The following is an 18,051-nucleotide window of genomic DNA, read 5'->3' on the forward strand; positions in this document are numbered from 1 at the left end:
GATGCTAGGGTACTGCACTGCTTACCTTTGGAGAAAAATGGATTGTCCAGAGGTTTTTAATCATGGTACTGCTCTATTGATTAGTGTCCATTGTGTAATTTCACAGCTGGTTTAGATGAGTACGTAGGCCGATAGGTGTATGCTGGCAACTTTGAGTACATATTGAGGTGGGTCCTTCTTGGCAGTCCCTCAATAACAAGTAGGATGCCTTCATGTCACCCTCCTATCTGTGAGTCTGTTGATGGCGGAGCAGCCCAATTCTGGAGCTGCAGATCTTATCACAGAAGGGGCAGGGGTTGATAGCTGTTGCAGAGGCACAGGGCATTTTTTGACACTCTTTTCTTCTTCTCTGCCTCTCCTCATCTGCACCGTGGCAGAGCCTCTGAAGCTGCACCACCCCTTCATAGATTACTGTTCTCCATTGGGGACTGTCTTGGACAAGGTACTGCCAAGTGTCAACATGGATGCTGCACTTTTTCATCTGTGCCTTCAGCATGTCCTTATATCGCTTCCGCTGGTCCCCAATGCTCCTTTGTCCTTCCTCCAACTTGGAAAACAGAATCTGTTTTGGGAGGCACTGATCAGACATCTGAACAACATGACCAGCCCAACGAAGTTGTTGATGAATGACAATGGCTTCAATGCTGGTCATGTTTGACTCTTTCAGGACACTAGTGTTGATGTGCCTATCCTCCCAAGAGATATTTAGGATTCTCCGTAGGCAGCATTAATGATATTGTTCAAGTGCCTTCAAATGATGTTTGCATGTTGCCAGGTTTCACATGCATACAGTAGTGTTGGAACAATCACTGCATGGTATACAAGGAGCTTTGTCTTGGAATAGATGTCCTGGTTCTCAAAAGACCCGTTGTCTCAGACAGGTGAAAGCAGAGCTTGCACGGTTCAGACGATGCTGTATTTCTGCATCAATGTCAACTTTAGTGGAAGGATGACTTCCAAGATACTGGAAGTTCTCCACATTTTCCAGCCATTCTGTGTCAACTTCAACAGAAAGTACATGAGATTGTCCCATCAGCAAGGGCTGGTGGAGCACCTTGGTCTTTTTGATGTATGTATATGTCCATACATATACATCATCACCATTCCCATTCAAGTGTGTGTGCCTATGCACACACTTGGCTGCAGACATACATGGATTTGTGGTCTCTATCATGAGTACTTTTGTGTGTTGATGCCTTGATGTGCCTGTATACTCAAGGGCATGTGTGTGCACGGGGGTAATATGTGTATTTCTGTGCATGTGTGTTTCTATCTGCTTATGGGCATACCCATGTTTCTTACTCAGTATTGCCATGGCTCACAATTTCACTGTGAAGTTTCAATGAGGTCAGTGCTTTTCTTGAGTCCCCTGTAGCTGGAATCATGAATTTAAGAAAATCTCAACTTGCATTTAAGAAATAAACAAATGAATAAATAAATAAATAACTTAAGCTAATAATGTTTGTGAAGCCATTGTTAGGATTGGAGGAGGCCTGACTCATGATTTCGGAACAACTGGGGTGGGCAGTAGGGGTCTCTACACACACCGAGCCAGTCGTGCCTGTGCACACGTGCCCTCACACGCGTGCCCCTCAGCAGAATCTGGGTGTCACGCGTGCACTGAGCGAGACCGCCTGTCAAAGCCCGCGGCCCCTGCCGGCCCCGCCCCAGGGTTACGCCAGGCCGGGCCTTTGACGAGTTATCTTGTTGCTAACGGCAACAAAGCCGGAGCCACTTCAACTCGGCGCTCGATTATCGAGACTAGGCTCAGCGCCCTAGCGGAGTTTTACCTCCCTTTGCGCTCGCTCTCGCTTTCGGCGTTAGATTAATCGTGCCCTCTCGGCGCTCTGGGAGTGTTATTTTTGTTGGAGACAAAATGGCGGCGGCGGTGGCCGGGGCTGCCCTGTTGGGCAAGGGGCTGGACATCAGCCTGGCGGCGCTGCAGCGACAGGACCCCTACATCAGTAGCATCGTGGACGTGGCCAGCCAGGTGGCGCTCTACACCTTCCGGCACCGCGCCAATGAGTGGGTGCGTGAGATACCCCCCTCCCCGGGAGCCTCCCACGCCGAGGGCAGGGCAGGCAGCGACAAGACCCAGTCACACGCAGGAGTGGGGGGAGGGGGGAGGGGGGAAGGCAGGAGAGGGGAGGGAGCCTGGAGACGCCTCCCCCTCATATGCACATACAGGTTTGGGGAGGGAAAGGGAAGGGCAAACAGTGGGGAGACGGCCCACAAGCACACGTGGAGAGTGAGAGAGTTGGAGGGGGCGGGTTTGGCTAAAAGTCTTGGGGGTCCACTTTTAAATTTATAACATATGCTCAGTTATTAATATGGAGATACAAACGTCCACTGTGAAACCCCCAAGGGGAAATAACAGTTTCCACAACTTTTGAAGGGGGCAGTTCTCTCCCGCACAGATTCTGAAACTAAGTACCTGACAGAAGCTGGTGAGAGGATAGCTGGGAGAAAGGCTGACACTCCCCACGCCCCCGGGTGGCTTGTTTATCTTTAATTCATAGTGGTGTTCATTAAGCAACTTCTGCTAGTGTAAGTGCTTACCCTGACAAGCCCGCAGTCTGTATGTACACTGCATATGAATAAACCCCAGTGTTCTATTCCAGCTGGGAAGCTCTGTGCGGTGGTGTGTGTGATTTTTAGAAGCACAGCACATATTCCAGATTTACCTGGGATGTGGTACCAATCCTCAAGAACTAGCAAATTTAATAAATTCTCATGATAAGATAACTGTTTGTTTATAAAAGTCCTGATCTTGTAAAGAATTTAACTATGTGCTTAACATGCTGAAGTCAGATAATGAGAAGCTAGCCAAAATGGTACAAGTGCTAGATGAGGAAGGGATGCAGTACAGATTGATTAGGAACATAGATAAAACAAAAAATAATGGCATTTGGAGATAAGGAAATAGGAAGGAAGATCAGTGAAGATGAGATTGAATTAAAGAATGTAGAGAAGTTCACGTATCTGGGGAGCAACATAATGCCACGTAGTTAACCAAGTGCACACACTTAAAATAACTGAGTTGGTGGGTGATATTGATGAGCTGAAAATTAAAAAGCTCTCTCTGCATTTATTTTCTTTCTCCTTCCCTTTCTCCCTCTTACATTTTGTCTTGTTATCTTCATTTGCATATTAAAGATTTTTACCCAGAAAGAAGTGGATACTACCTAAAGCATGTAAAAAAGAGAAATGAAATAAATAGTGCAGCATTAAGGTTATCCAATTTAAAATGGTTTAAAGATGGTAAATGCAAGAATTAAGAGATTTCCAGAAAAACAATAACTCAGCTGCATTGCACATATGTAGAGTTTAGTGGTCCTGCTTTTCTTTTAAAATGTGGAGATTAAAATATTATATACACATAAAACATGTAAGATGTATCACTGAGAATCTTAATTTCCTGTGTTTTTGATGTTTAAATTGTGTAATATTTGTCTTCCTCGTGGACAATAGAAAGAATTTTGTATGTCCCAAGTGCAAGCTACTTGCTGTTTTGGATGAGAAGGTTAGAGGACTTGAGATGCAAATATCAACCCTGAGGTCCATCAGAGAAGGTGAAGACTTTCTGGATAGAAGGCACCATTTAGTACTGCAGGAACAGTAGGCTGTTCAAAACAAGGAAGGGAACTGGAAGCATGTTACCTCCAGGAGAAGAAAAACAACTTGGATCTCTCCAATTCCAGTACAGTTAAGCAACCGCTTTCAGCCTCTCTGCACAGGTGATACGGTGGCGATAGCTGAGTCAGATATCTCATAGGGAATGGATCAGAAGAAGACCCTACAGATTGTAAGGCATGGGATGCACAGTCCTAGGGATGGGGTTCTACGACTACCGCCCCTAAGAGAAGACAATGAGTGGTGGTGGTGGTCGGGTACACCCTCCTAAGAGGGATGGATTAATCCATTTGCTGTCAAGACCTAGAATCCTAGCTAGTTTGCTGCTTGCCAGGAGCTAGAATCCGGGATGTTGGGGTCTCTTCCAAAAATCATGAAACCTGCAGACTATTACCCCTTCCTGTTTCTCCATGTCAGACCTAGTGATGCAGCCAAGAGCAACCTTGACAAGATCACTGTGGATTACATAACCCTAGGAAGAAAGGTCAAGGAACATGGAGTTCAAGTGGTGTTCTCGTCAGTCCTCCCTGTAGAAGGAAGAGGTCTGGGTGGAGCTCATCGAATCACCGAGGTAAATGTATGGTTGTGTCACAGATAAGGATATGGTTTCTTTGACCATGAGACTCTATTTCGTGAACAAGGATTGCCAAGAAAAGATGGGATCCAATTAACGAAGAGAGGGAAGAGCATCTTTGCAGGCAGGCTTGCAAACGTAGCGAGGAGGGCTTTAAACTAGGTTCATTTGGGGATGGTGACACAACCCTGAGGTAAGTGGGGAAGCAGTAGGGGACAACACAGTAGGATTCTGAGCTATCTAGAAAAACTTAGATGTGCACAAATCCATGGGTCTGGATTTAATGCACACGAGGGTACTGAGGGAATTGGCAGATGTCATTGCTGAACCTTTCACCATTATCTTTGAAGACTTGGAGATCTAGAGAAATTCCGGATGATTGGAAAAAGGCAAACATAGTGCTCATCTTTAAAAAAGGAAACAAGGACAATCCAGGGAACTATAGACTGGTCAGCCTTACCTCAATCCCTGGGAAAATAATGGAGGGGATCCTCAAGGGATCCATTTTGGAGCACTTGGAAGAGGGGAAAGTGATCAAGAGTAGCCAACATGGGTTCACGAGGGGCAAGTCCTGCCTCACCAATGTGATTAGCTTCTATGACAAGGTAACAGGCTCTGTGGACATGGGAAAGTCAGTGGATGTGATATACCTCGACTTCAGGAAAGCTTTTGATACAGTCTCCCACAACATTCTTGGCCATAACTTAAGGAAATATGGAGTGGATACTTGAACTATAAGATGGATAGAATGCTGGCTTGACAATCGGGCCCAGCTGGTAGTAGTCAGTGACTCAATATCTGGATGGCAGTTAGTTTCAAGTGGAGTGCCACAAGGCTCAATTCTGGGGCTGGTGTCGTTCAACATCTTTATTAATGACCTGGATGAAGGACTGGATTGCACCCTCAGTAAGTTTGTGGATGACACTAAGCTAGGGCGAGAAGTAGATTTGTTGGAGGGTAAAGAGAGAATCCAGAGTGACCTGGATAAATTGGAGGACTGGGCCAAAAGAAATCTGATGCTGTTCAACAAGGAGACATGTAGAGTCCTGCACCTGGGGCAGAAAAATCACAAGCACTGTTATAGGGTGGGGACTGACTGGCTCAGCAGCAGTACAACAGAAAGGGAATTAGGGGTTATGGTGGATGAAAGAATGGAGATGAGTAAACACTGTGGCCTTGTAGCCAAGAAGGCTAACGGCATACTAGCGTGCATTAGGACAAGCATTTTGAGCAGATCTAGAGAAGTAGTTGTTCCCCTCTATTTGGCACTGGTGAGGACATATGTGGAATATTGTGTCCGGTTTTGGGCCCCCCAGTATAAAAAGGATGTGGATGTTCGGGAGCAGGTTCAGTGGAGGGCAACAAAAACGATTAAGGGGCTGGAGCACAAGACCTTTGAGGACAGGCGGAGGGATTTGGGCTTGTTTAGTTTACAGAAGAGAAGACTGAGGAGTGATTTAATAGCAGCCTTCAACTTCCTGAAGGGGAGTTCTAAAGAGGAAGGTGAGAAACTATTCTCAGTGGCGTCATATGGCAGAACAAGGAGTAACGGTCTAAAGTTGAAAAGGTAGAGGCGTAGGTTAGATATTAGGGAAAACTTCTTCACCAGGAGGGTGGTGAAGCATTGGAATACATTGCCTAGAGAGGTGGTGGCATCTCCATCCCTAGAGGTTTTTAAGTCCCTGCTTGACAAGGTCCTGGCTGGGATGACTTAATGGGGGTTGATCCTGCTTGAAGCAGGGGGCTGGACTAGATGACCTCCTGGGGTCCCTTCCAGCCCTATGATTGTGTGATTCCTGGGTGAAGAGGAGAAAGTGAACCAATCAGCCACTTCTCTAAGGTGCTTGTACACAAATGCAAGAAACCTGGAAAACAAACAGGAAGAATGAGGGACCCTGGCACAGTCGTAGTATGAGGTGGTTGGAATGACGGAGACTTGGTGGGATAATTTCCATAGCAGGAGCATGGTCATGGAAAAGTATAAACTGTTTAGGAAGTACAGGCCGGGGAGAAAAAAAATGGAGGAGTTGCACTCTGTGTGAGGGAGCAGTATGATTGCTCAGAGCTCCAGTATAAGGAGGGAGAAAATACAGTTGAGTGCATCTGGGTTAAGCTTAGAGGTGGAAGCAACAGCGGTGATGTTGTGGTTGGTGTCTGCTATAGACCACAAGATCAGGGAGATGAGGTAAATGAGGATTTCTTCAGAAACTGAGAGAGACTTTGAAATCACATGCCCTAGTTCTCATGGGAGACTTTAATCATCCAGACATATGTTGGGAAACCAATTCTGCAGCACACAAACAATCCAGGAAGTTTTTTGGAGAATGTTGGGGATAACTTCCTGGTACAAGTGCTGAAGGAACCAACCAGAGGCTGTGCACAGCTTAACCTGCTGCTCATAAACAGAGAAGGGCTAGTAGGAGAAATAGAAGTGGCTGGCAACCTGGGCTGCAGCAACCATGAGATGGTAGATTTCAGGATTCTGACAAAAGGAAGAAAGCTGAGCAGTAAAATACAGACCCTTGATTTCAGTAGAGCAGACTTCAACTCCCTGAGAGAACTGGTGGACAGGATCCCTTGGGAAACAAAGATGAAGGGGTAAAATGGTCAGGAGAACTGGGACTATTTGAAAGAAATCTTACTGAAGACGCAGGAACAAACCGTCCTGCTGCATAGTAAGAAACACCAATATTGTAGGCAATCAGCTTGGCTTAACAGGGAAATCCTTGGTCAGCTTAAGCTCCAAAGCGATGTGTATAAGAAGTGGAAACGTGGACAGTTGACTAAGGAGGAGTAAAAATATAGGGCTGGAGAATAGTGGGCAGTAGCCAGAAAAGCAAAAGCACAATTGGAACTGCAGCTGGCAAGGGCTGTGAATGGGAACAAGAAGCGTTTCTACAGGAATATTAACGATAATAGGGTTATCACGGAAGGTGTGGGGCCATTACTGGATGAGAGAGGTAACCTAGTGACAGATGATGTAAGAAAAGCTGAAGTACTCGAGGCAAAAAAAGCATCAGTCTTCACAGACAAGGATGGCTCCCACGCTACAGTCATAGACAATGCAGTATGAGAAGGTGGAGGGCAGCCATGGGTGGGGAAGGAGTGAGATAAGAGCCACCTAGAAAAACTAGGTGTACACAAATCCATGGGTCTGGATTTAGTGCACCAGAGGGTACTGAAGGAATTGGCAGATGTCATTGCTGAGCCTTTGGCCCTTATCTTTGAAGACTCTTGGAGATGGGGAGAGATCCCGGATGATTAGAAAAAGGAAAATGTAGTGCCCATTTCTAAAAAAGGAAAGGAGGACAATCCAGGGAACTATAGACTGATCTGCCTTACCTTAATCCCTGGGAAAATAATGGAGAGGATCCTCAAGGAATCTGAATTTGGAGCACGTGGAAGAGGGGAAAGGGATCAAGAGTAGTCAATATGGATTCACCAAGGGCAAGACATGCCTGACCAATCTGATTAGCTTCTATGCTGAGTAACAAGCTCTGTGAACATGGGGAAGTCAGTGGATGTGATATACTGGACTTTGGCAAAGCTATTGATACAGTCTCCGACAACATTCATGCCATAAGTGAAGGAAGTATGGATTGGATACATGGGCCATAAGATGGGTAGAACGCTGGCTTGATGGTTGGGCCCATTGGGTAGTGGTCAGTGGCTCAATACCTGGATGGTGGCTGATTTCAAGAAGAGTGCCGCAAGGCTCGGTTCTGGGGCTGGAGTTGTTCAACATCTTTATTAACGACCTGGATGAGTGACTGGATTGCACCCTCTGCAAATTTGCAGATGACACTAAGCTATCTAGAGAGGTAGATATGTTGAAGGCCAGAGGTAAGATCCAGAGTGACATCAATACATTGGAGGATTGGGCCAAAAGAAATCTGATGTGGCTCAACAAGGAGAAGTGTAGAATCCTGGACTTTGGATGGAAGAATCCCAAGCATTATTATAGTCTGGGGACCGACTGGCTAAGCAGCAGTATGGAAGAAAGGGACTTAAAGATTATGGTGAATGAAAGGCTGGATATAAGTAAACGGTGTGCCCTTGTAGCCAAGATGGCTAATGGCATATTGGGGTGCATTAGGAGGAGCATTTTGAGCAGATTTAGAGAAGTTTTTGTTCCCCTCGTATTTGACACTGGCGAGGCCACATCTGGAATATTGTGTCCAGTTTTGGGCCCCCAGTACAGAAAGGATGTGGATATTCTAGAGCAGGGTAAGCGGAGGGCATTGAAAATGATTAAGGGGCTGGAGCACATGACCTGTGAATAGAGGCTGAGGGATTTGGGCTTGTTTAGTTTACAAAAGAGAAGACTGAGGGGTGATTTAATAGCAAACGTCAGCTTCCTAAAGGGAAGCTCTAAAGAGGGTGAAGAGAAACTGTTCTCAGTGGTGACAGATGGCAGAACAAGAAGCAGTGGTCTGAAGTTACAGAAGGAGAGGAGTATGTTGGATAGTAGGAAAAACCACTTCACCAGGAAGGTGGTGAAGCACTGGAATGCATTACCTAGAGAGGTGGTGGCATCTCCATCCCTAGAGGTTTTTAAGTCCCAGCTTGACAGACTCCTAGCTGGAATGATTTATTTAGGGTTGATCCTGCTAGATGGCCTCCTGAGGTCCCTTCCAGCCCTATGATTCTATGATTATGGTATTGTAGAGTTTTATGTCTAAACCCACAATCTCCTCTATGCAAGTATGCGTCCGCAGTAATGGTACTCACACTTTTTGGCCCATGGCCAACCACGCTCAACACAAACTTTTCTGTAGATCACTAGCCATTCACCCATGGTGACAAAATACATTTGCTTAACTCTAAATACAGTAAAATTCCTTTATTCCGGCCTCTGATGGTCTGGAAATCCTGATGGTCCGGCATCCCCTGAGATATGTGTACTTCAAAATTTGTGTAAGACAGGGGCTTGGGTGGTGGGCTGGGGCCATGGGAGGGGGGCTGGCAGGGTTAAGCCTTGGGTGGGTTTGGGCTGCAGGGGGACTAGGGGATGAAGTTGAGCTGGAGCGTGTGGGGGTTAGAGCCGGGGAGTGCTGGAGGTGGAGCTGGAGGCAGGTGGGAGTTGGTGAAGCTGGAGGTGGGCGGGGGTGTGGAAGCTGGAGGTGGGCGGGGGTGGTGAAGAAGCTGGGGATGCTTAGGAGTGGTCAGCCGCAGCTGAGCGTGGGAGTTGAGTCACAACAAGGAGGTTTGAACTAGCGTGTGGGGGTTATGGTGACATCCAATAGTCCGGAAAATTTGGTAATCCAGCACCTGTCTGGTCACAGACATGCTGGATTAAAAGAATTTTACTGTACCTTAAATACTGAAGTATTCATATTAGGCTACAAAACAAAAAGCAGTCAAGTAGCACTTTAAAGACTAGCAAAATGGTTTATTAGGTGAGCTTTCGTGGGACAGACCCGCTTCTTCAGACCATAGTCAGACCAGAACAGACTCAATATTTAAGGCACAGAGTAAATATTGAAAAGTATATCAGATTTTCAAAATATATTAGTAATACAGGTGGTATTTAAAAAAAACACGTGTGCAGTTAATAGTGTGTCAGATTGATTATCACTTTGCTCAGAAGATAAATAGAGCTGTGTATGAAAAAAATTACTTAAACATTGTTCCTACATGTTCCCCCCGCCCTCACCCAGTCAATTTCGAGCTCTGCTGACCCGTTAATGTTGGTGGGGGTTAAACAGTGGTCAGAAATGTTTTAAGGGAATGGCATTTAAACATGATTTTCAAATATAACTCTATCCTTGTCTGGACAGACTTTTATGTAATATCTTTTATCTAGAAGGCTGTCTCCAAAATTTTTCTCCCAGTACGGGAGAGGCTTACATATTTTAAGCAAGTTGGGATAATGTGTCAAATAAAATGCAGGAACAAAAATATACTGGCACTTTGAGACATTCAGTAGATCAGGTAGAGACACGGAAATTTCTTTTTTAAAATGACAACTTGTCAGTAACCGTGGCTGACAGGATATCGGGAGAAAAGTGATGTGAGACTTAATAAAAAGCAGAAATTAAAATTAAAAATTGTGGAGCTGATGATTTTCATGTCTTCTTCTAAGACCTGATTCAGCTGGAGAATGAATTACTATGGTAGTTGTAATCTCTTGTTAGGAAGTCTCTGAAACTTGGTTTAATTATTTCCTCATTTCAGTCAGAGATCTGTAACTGATCCTCTTTGAGAAGAGGAAGACAGTGGTGGCTTATTTATGGCTAAGAAAATAATAGTTCCTACGCTTCTTCTTGCTTCATCAGCAATGGATTATGAATATGGTAGTAAATCCACTTTTGTCCACTTCATAAAAATAATCCTTTTTATTACTATGGTCTTTGGCATAGCGAATTTACCTTACTAGATCATTGCTTTATTAATGTATATCTTATGCCTGCTGGTGATGCTAAGTGAATGGTTTGTGGAAAAAAATTGATTTTCCTTCACCTTATGAATTTTTATTTTAGTGTTTGTTTTGTTTTAGGAGAAGACTGATGTGGAAGGAACACTCTTTGTTTACACAAGGTGAGAATGTTACATTTTAGTGTCTGAACATAAAATCTATGGAAGTAGAAAAGGTCTGCTAAAAATTCTTAAGTAATCGCTCTAAATCCTGCCTTATTACAAGATGAAAACGAAGAGAAGATAGTTTGAAATGCTTAGAGACAATACACGGAAGGGACCGTTGAAAAGAGGAACATCACCTTGTGTCTGTTCATGTAGAGAGGGCTTGGAAGTGTAATTTTTGGACGAATCTAATAAATTTTGACAATGGTCTGTTTCAAATAGGATGTATCATTTGTCCTTTTAAAGGTTTTAGAATGAAAAAGCTAAATTGTAGAGTAAATAATAGGGCTCATCAAGGCTAAGGAAATGGCAGCACTTAATACCATTGCAGTTGTTTCCTGGATAGGAGAAAGTTCATGCCATTTCCTTGCATTTCCCTCAGTATAAAATTACTTGGAACTAGAGACCCGGTTGCAGCTCTGTTTGCAAGCGGAATTTGGGCTGGAAGAAAGTTCTAGACAGAAACCTGTTGTAATACACAAGCAAAGTGTATGGGCTGGCCCCCCACACTGGGCAGAGGAGGAACTTTGTTGCGGGCTCGGCCAGGCTTTGCACTGGTGAGGAGAGAGGCTGAGGCTGGCACAGTGTGTGTAGGGAGCAGAGGGTTGTGGGTGGGGAACATGGCAGAACCTTGCCTGAACAGACGGACACAGAAAAAATAATATATATTATGGGGTTATTGTGCATCTTTCACCCCAGGTGTTGGGTATTCTCATTGGCTCTTTCTCTAACTGCTTTAACTGTTTTAATTGCATGGCTCAGTTTTATATTACATTTTTTGTTTTCTAGTTCTCACTCTCACCTGTTAATTGAAGGAAAAATTGTTTGGGGAGATAGGAAATCATTTAATTGATTTTAAGGCCAGAAGGGACCATTAGGTAATCTAGCCTCATCTTTTGTATAACACAGGTATGTTGCATCTGTGTGCTGGCGTTCCAGGGTGTTGATCATGATTTGCCTGCTGCTTATTTAACGAGCAGAAGACTGGGCAGCTAGCAGAGATAGTGTTGCAGCTGTTAAGTTAGGGTAGTTGAACAGGTAAGTGGATTTCCTGCCTCTTCTTTTCTTGAAGAACCAGCTAGGAAGAGGACAGGAACCGAGGAAGCAGGAGTCCCTCTGATTTATGTTGGGAAGAGAAAGATATAAAGCATGTGAAGCCATGTGTATAGTGGATCCACTCTTCTGTTAGGGAGTATGGGAGCTGACTTTGATCTCTAGGGTCCTTCCTACCAGCAGCAGAAGTCAGTACCATCACCTCCCCACACTCACTCTTCTATTCATCTGTGTAGAGAAGTATAAGAGTGGATGAGGTAAGAAATGCTGTTGTAGTTGCCACTGCTGGAGGAAGTAACTGGCTCCTCCTTATGTTGCTTGTAGCAGGGTCTAGCAGATCAAAGGTGTCATGCCCCCTCCATAGCAGGAATATGATTCTTTTGTACACGGGGCCTGAATTTTGGAGCTGTCTGCAATTAGTGTCCTGCTTCTAGTCTGTCAGAATCTGTGCCCCTGCACTCTGGTTCTTTTTCTAGGTCCTAAGGAAAAGGAAGTTGAGGAAGGATATTCACTTACCTGTTACAGTGTCTCAGTCTAATAGCTGCAGTCTTCTCTGCTCAGTTCTTATCACAACTCTAAGGCTATGTCCAGATTGTGAGAACTGTTGGCAAAAGACAAGCAAATTTTGCAATGCATTTGCGTATCTTTTGCCAACATTTCTCTTGGGAGATGCTTTTCCAACATTTGGCCTGTCCACACTGCTTCTGTCAAGACATCCGTTCTTCCTCATGGAACGACGCGTACAGGGATGCCAAAAGAACACTCTCAACTGGCAGATGTTCTGCTGACAGATCTACAGTCTGGATGTGTGCTTTGTCGACAAATCTTCTGTCGACAGAAGTCCGCAGTCTAGACATAGCCTAAGAGCTAACCCTTTCCCAACCCTTGCCTTTAAGTAGAAAATACAGGCACAGGCTGAAAAGTAGAATGAAAATATTAATTTGTATAATTAAACTGAAAAATATGTAGTTAAAACAGAGTTGAATAAGATAAAGAGCTTTGTAAAAATGAAAAGTGATAGTTTTAGTCTCTAATCTTTATTTTGAAAGATGACTTTGATTAAATTTTCTATGCTAAGTTTCAGATATTGGCCTCCGGTTGGGAATGATGCTAAAACACTCAAATACAAGTCTGGCTGTTGTTATCCAATATTCTTTCTGTCACTTCCTCCCCTTGTTTCCCTCTCTTTCGTTGAGAAGAGAATATGTAATTTTGTTTTCAGCGTATTCTTGGCTTCTTGCAATTCGGAGCAGAAAATGTCAAATACATTGACGCATACAGCAGAGCTTAATATAGCTTGGCATTGTCCATGCTAATTCCCCTATCTTGTTATATTTTTTAGTTTTATTCATTTACACCATTGTTTTCCCCAATAATCATGTTGAGCACTTCTATATGGGGTGTCTTCTCTTTAGATCATTTTACAAATGGTAAGTATGTAATCCTCTTCACATTATAGTGTCAGTCAGTACTGATGTTGAAAAGGCTGATGATGTTTAGGTGTTAGCACAATAAAAATCATTTGTTGATACCTGTTGGAAACTGGGATAGATACAACTGAGGAATTCCTTTCTACAGATTTTGTAGTAACAGTGAGACTGGAATTGTTATTTTGGAAATGTTGAAATGTCTAGCATTTCAGTTAAAGAAACTGGTTTATATTGCACTAGCTTCTCTTTGTGAACAGTGAATAACATCTGTACCCTAAATGTCAAAAATGTGACCTGTTAGGGATAACATTAAAAGACACAGAGAAATACAGTTCTGACTATTATCGTCAAGTATGTTTTCTATCACTTCCACCCTTTGTTTCATTTTCCATTGCCTCCCTTCCTGTAACAGGGGTTCCCATGTTTGACAGTTAATGGAGACACCCGTTGATGATAACTGAACTTGGCACTTATCCCAAATATTTGGTCAGTGTCTTGTCCATCACTGTCAAATTCATTTCCAAAGTAAGGTATCTTATTAGCATTGGAAGTAGAGTTGGAGTGTGGGATTTTTCACCTGTGGTTTCAACAAAGAAACCCCATTAAAAGTCAGTAGATTTCTGCTCATAAGTCACCTAGGAAGTTTGAAAAATCACATCTGGAGTGACTTGTATAGTTCAATATCTTCACATATTAAATAAAAGAGTAAAAAATATAATTAATTTTGTCCCATAACTCTTTTTCCAATATTCCTTTTCTGCTGCAATAGGAAAGTGTAGCCCAGTTCTGATCATTTAATACTATGACACCAGTGGTCTGAGGACAAGTTTTACATTAGTAAGGCTACGTCTAGATTAGAGGGCTTCGTCAATAAAACCCGTGGAGCATCCAGATTCACAAGGACATTCTGTCGACAGTAAGTCAACAGACTGTAGCACTTTTGTTGACATACATACACCAATCGCCACAAGGAAGAATGCCTCTGTTGACAGAGATCTGTCAACAAAACATGGATCTGGATGTTCTGGGGGACCTTCTATTGACGAAAAAGGCCTCCCGGGTGCCATGCAGGTGCCCCAGGGGACATCCTGTCCACAGCAACAAGCACTATATGGTTTCTGCTGCTGGCTCCTCTTAAATCCTGTGGCAGGAAGCCAAGAGCGTGCAAACATCAGAGCAACACACAGCTGTGTCCCATGCCCTCACAGCCACGCCTTACCAACTGGCAGTCCCCATGACTGACAAGCAGGAAGCCCGTGACCTCCTTCTGGGCCCTTAAGGGACCAGCCTGAGGGGTCCCAGGAGCCACTCTGTGGCAGCAAGAGGCAGGCTGCCTCCTGAACTGGGGATGAGATCCAGGCCCTGTTGGACCTTGTGGGGAGGAGGAGGCCCTACAAGACCCCAAAGCAAAGTGCTGCAACACCCTCATTTATGTGAGGATAGCCACCTCCCTTGCCAAATGGGACGCCATCCCCCTACCCATGAAGCATGGAGCAGGTCTGAGCAAAGGTGAAAGAACTGTGCAAGGGCTATGTCCAGCCTGGGATGCTGCTTGACACTCTGGAGAGGACCTGCCACCTGCCCCTACTACAGGAAGTTGTATGGCATTCTGGTGGGGGGGCACAAGTCCCTGCCATGCTGCAGCATGGACATGGTGCTTGAGGCCCCCCCAGAGGAGGCAGAGGTGACCTCCAACCCCTCAACTTGTACCAGAGACGGAGTCAGAGGCCAACAGCAACCTCTACATTGTCTTGGACCTAGTCCCCAGAGCCATGACATGTCCAGGACATCATTGGATCTGAGCGAAGGTCCCTCCTGTGAGTACCCAGTGCATCACATCCCAGAGCATGGGAGGTGGGTGCAGTTGGGGTGTACTGCAAGTGTCAGGCAGGACCTCACACTGTGGTCCCAGCACGTGGACCCATGTGCAAGGTAGTGTTCACCAAGACCCAGACCCAGACCCAGCAGATGGGGCACGGGTGGCATCCCACTGGCAGCCTCACAGAAGGCTGGATGAGCCCTAGGCTCTGGTGGGGAGTGGGGTAGTCACAAGCCCTGAGCTGCAGGTATGTGCGTGGGCCTTGGGGAGTGGCAGGCCATGAGAGGACCCCACCCCCCATTGTGGCCTTGCAGCCCCCTTGGCCGCTAGCCTGTCAGGTATGGGGGAGCAGTGGCCAGTGCAGTTCTGGAGGCACCATGGGTCCCCCGTGTGGTGAAGCCCACTGTGCAGGCCACACATGGCTCTGCTCTCAGGACATCCCCATCCCTTGGCCCAAGGGGTGGTGTTTGGTGCTCATGGTGGGAGGCATAGCCTCAGGGGCTGCGTTGTATGAACGACTCACTGTTTTTCCTGCTTGTGGTCCTTACAGCTGGACCTGTACCGATGGAGGGTTGAGCCACCTTCGCCCCACCACCAGGGCAAGTCTGCTGCTAGAGGAGCCATTTGCGTGTGCATGAGGACCTCCACTGGGACCACAATGCTGCCCATTGGAGGATGACACTCATCATGGAGCGGTGGCTTTGGACTAACACCGAGTGGTGGTCACGGGCCTAGGACCAACTCGTGTCCCACTTTGACCATGCCTCTGACATTTGGTGGGACATGATGGCCCAACTGCCGGCAGCCCCTACTGCCCTGCCACCGCCAGCCATCCTGCAGGGCATCCTGGACCTGCTCCAGTGGCTGAGGGCCATGCCAACCCCCTGGCCCCCAGGTCTCCCCCATCCCCCAGGTCCTACTTACTCCTCCTGTCCATCCAGACCCTGCTGTAGCTCCACCTCCTCTGTACCTCCCCCTGGTCCTGATCCAAACTCAGCTCCTCCAGGGGCCCCAAACCCGCAGCGGGAGGGGATCCTGAGGCTGCCACCACTCAGGGTCCTGTTCCTCTCTCCATGCTGTCCATGTTTTGAGGCCCCACCCACACCTCGTCCCAAGCACCCCACCCATATTCTGATGCCCTGCACCCCCGTCTCAAGCCCCCTTCGCCCCCCCACCCTGTACATAGTTCACTGTACTTTGGTTTGTCGTAAATAGATTTGAATTGCACTGTTTATTTTTTGCATAAGTAATTTTTTGTTCAGTAAAAGCCACCACATGTGCATCCCTCTTCATTATTCAGGTGTCAGGGAGGGGGGAGGGGTCATGGTGGGGACAGAGTAAGGCTGTAGGCCTGAGGTCCCTGCTGGGGGCACCCTGGGGAGGATTACTGGGGACCGTGGGATAAGCTCTCCCTCAGGACCTCACGGATCCACACCCCATCCCGATGGGGCCTGGCCGATGGCAGCTGTGCCCAGCTGCTCATACGTATACCCCTCCCAGCTGGCCTCCACCCTCTTCTTTGGGAGGAAGGCCTCCTCTAACCACTCTGCGATGTTGTGCAGGGCATAACACACCACCACAACTTGGTGGATGTTATGCTCCTCCACATCCAGGTAGGTGAGCAGGCACCTAAAGCAAGCCTTGAGGCAACCAGTGGTACACTCCTTGTGCATCCTGGCCCAGTTCAGGCAGGCATTGAACAGTTACCGGCAGCAGTCCAGCTGGCTGGTATAGGGCTTCAAGAGCCAGGGCATGAGGAGGTAGGCTGCGTCCACCACAATGCAGAGTGGCATCTGCGAGTCCCAGACAGTCAGCTGGGTGCGGGGAATGAATGTGCCTGCCTCTGGCATAGGACGGAGTTGTGGAACACACGGGCATCGTGTGCCAGGCCCACTCACCTAATGTAAGTATCCCTGAACTGTCCACGAGCCTTGACTGGGGCTTGCAGCACCATCAAAAAGTAACGCTTGCAGGTGATATACTTGGCTGTGCTATGCTCCGGGGCACGGATTGGGATGTGGGTCCCATCAATAGCCCCAACACAGTTTGGGAAGCCCCGGGCAGTGAATCCAGCCACATCTGTGTCCACATCTCCCATACAGATGACCCTCCACAGCACGATGTTGATGGCCATCATGACCTGCAGAGGGAGGGGACCGAACACACTCATCCGGGACTGAGGGAGAGAGTCCCTGGGCTCTGTGGGGGGGGCCTGCCCCCCCCCCCCGAGCTCTCTGGGAGACACCCCCATGAGACTGTGCCCCCAGCAGCAGGGCTGTTTAAGAGTGGGATGGCATGGTCCCCCCCCCCCCCCCCCCAGGAAAGGGGCTTTCTCCCACAAAGACCCCACCCCTTGCACACCAGCCCCACTTCCCGAAGGTCCCCCTTGGGTGGGACACACACACACCCTAGCAAGAACTGCAGCCTGGTGTGCCTTATCTCCATGAGGAGGACCCCGATGGTGGACTTCCCACGCTGAACTGGGTGCGAGCTTCCAGAGGGTAAATGTGACCCGCTTCTCCATGGGGATGGCGGGACATAGCCAGGTGTCCTGTTTCGAAAGAGTGGGGGCAAGACAAGTTCAGAGCTCCAGGAAGGTGGCCTTCCACATTTGGAAGTTCTGGAGCCCCTGCTGGTCATCCTACTGCCCAATGACCAGCTGGTCCCACCAGTCGAACTTGGAGCAGTGCTTCCAGATCCACCTGTGCGCCTGTGGGTGCTGGTGTAGGTGTGGCCATCCTGCAGCCACAACAAAGCCCTCACAGGTGAGCTGGGGCTTGCCTTCCATGAGGAAGAGGAGGATGGACATTAGAAGATTCGGCATCTGCTGAAGCACCTCTGTTTGGGGCCAGTGGAAGCCCAGAAGCTGATCTGGCATCATGGCTACCTGGAATGAGGTGTGTCTCCCAGGAGGATGCGAAGTCATGCTCTAGCTGTGCGGTCCCTCGACGAGGTAATCA

General features: G+C 46.9%; 2 protein-coding genes across 16 annotated transcripts in view; one reads left to right on the forward strand and one right to left on the reverse strand.

Annotated features, from left to right (window-relative positions):
* Nucleotides 1-18,051, reverse strand: part of CACNA1C (calcium voltage-gated channel subunit alpha1 C) — an 812,008-nt gene that overhangs the window by 781,661 nt on the left and 12,296 nt on the right. The window lies entirely within an intron of this gene.
* The window catches only part of DCP1B (decapping mRNA 1B), an 87,096-nt gene continuing 70,761 nt past the window's right edge, over nucleotides 1,717-18,051 (forward strand). For 2 of the 3 annotated variants that reach the window (XM_075005933.1, XM_075005948.1), the window contains exons 1-2: nucleotides 1,717-2,029; nucleotides 10,707-10,747. In XM_075005933.1, the coding sequence (XP_074862034.1) occupies nucleotides 1,877-2,029; nucleotides 10,707-10,747 (194 nt within the window). In that variant the 5' untranslated portion in view covers nucleotides 1,717-1,876. The remainder of the gene's footprint in view (nucleotides 2,030-10,706; nucleotides 10,748-18,051) is intronic. The other variant, XM_075005954.1, reaches the window with a different exon arrangement.

Source organism: Carettochelys insculpta, chromosome 1, assembly GCF_033958435.1.
Source record: "Carettochelys insculpta isolate YL-2023 chromosome 1, ASM3395843v1, whole genome shotgun sequence".
Taxonomy (NCBI): Eukaryota; Metazoa; Chordata; order Testudines; family Carettochelyidae; genus Carettochelys; species Carettochelys insculpta.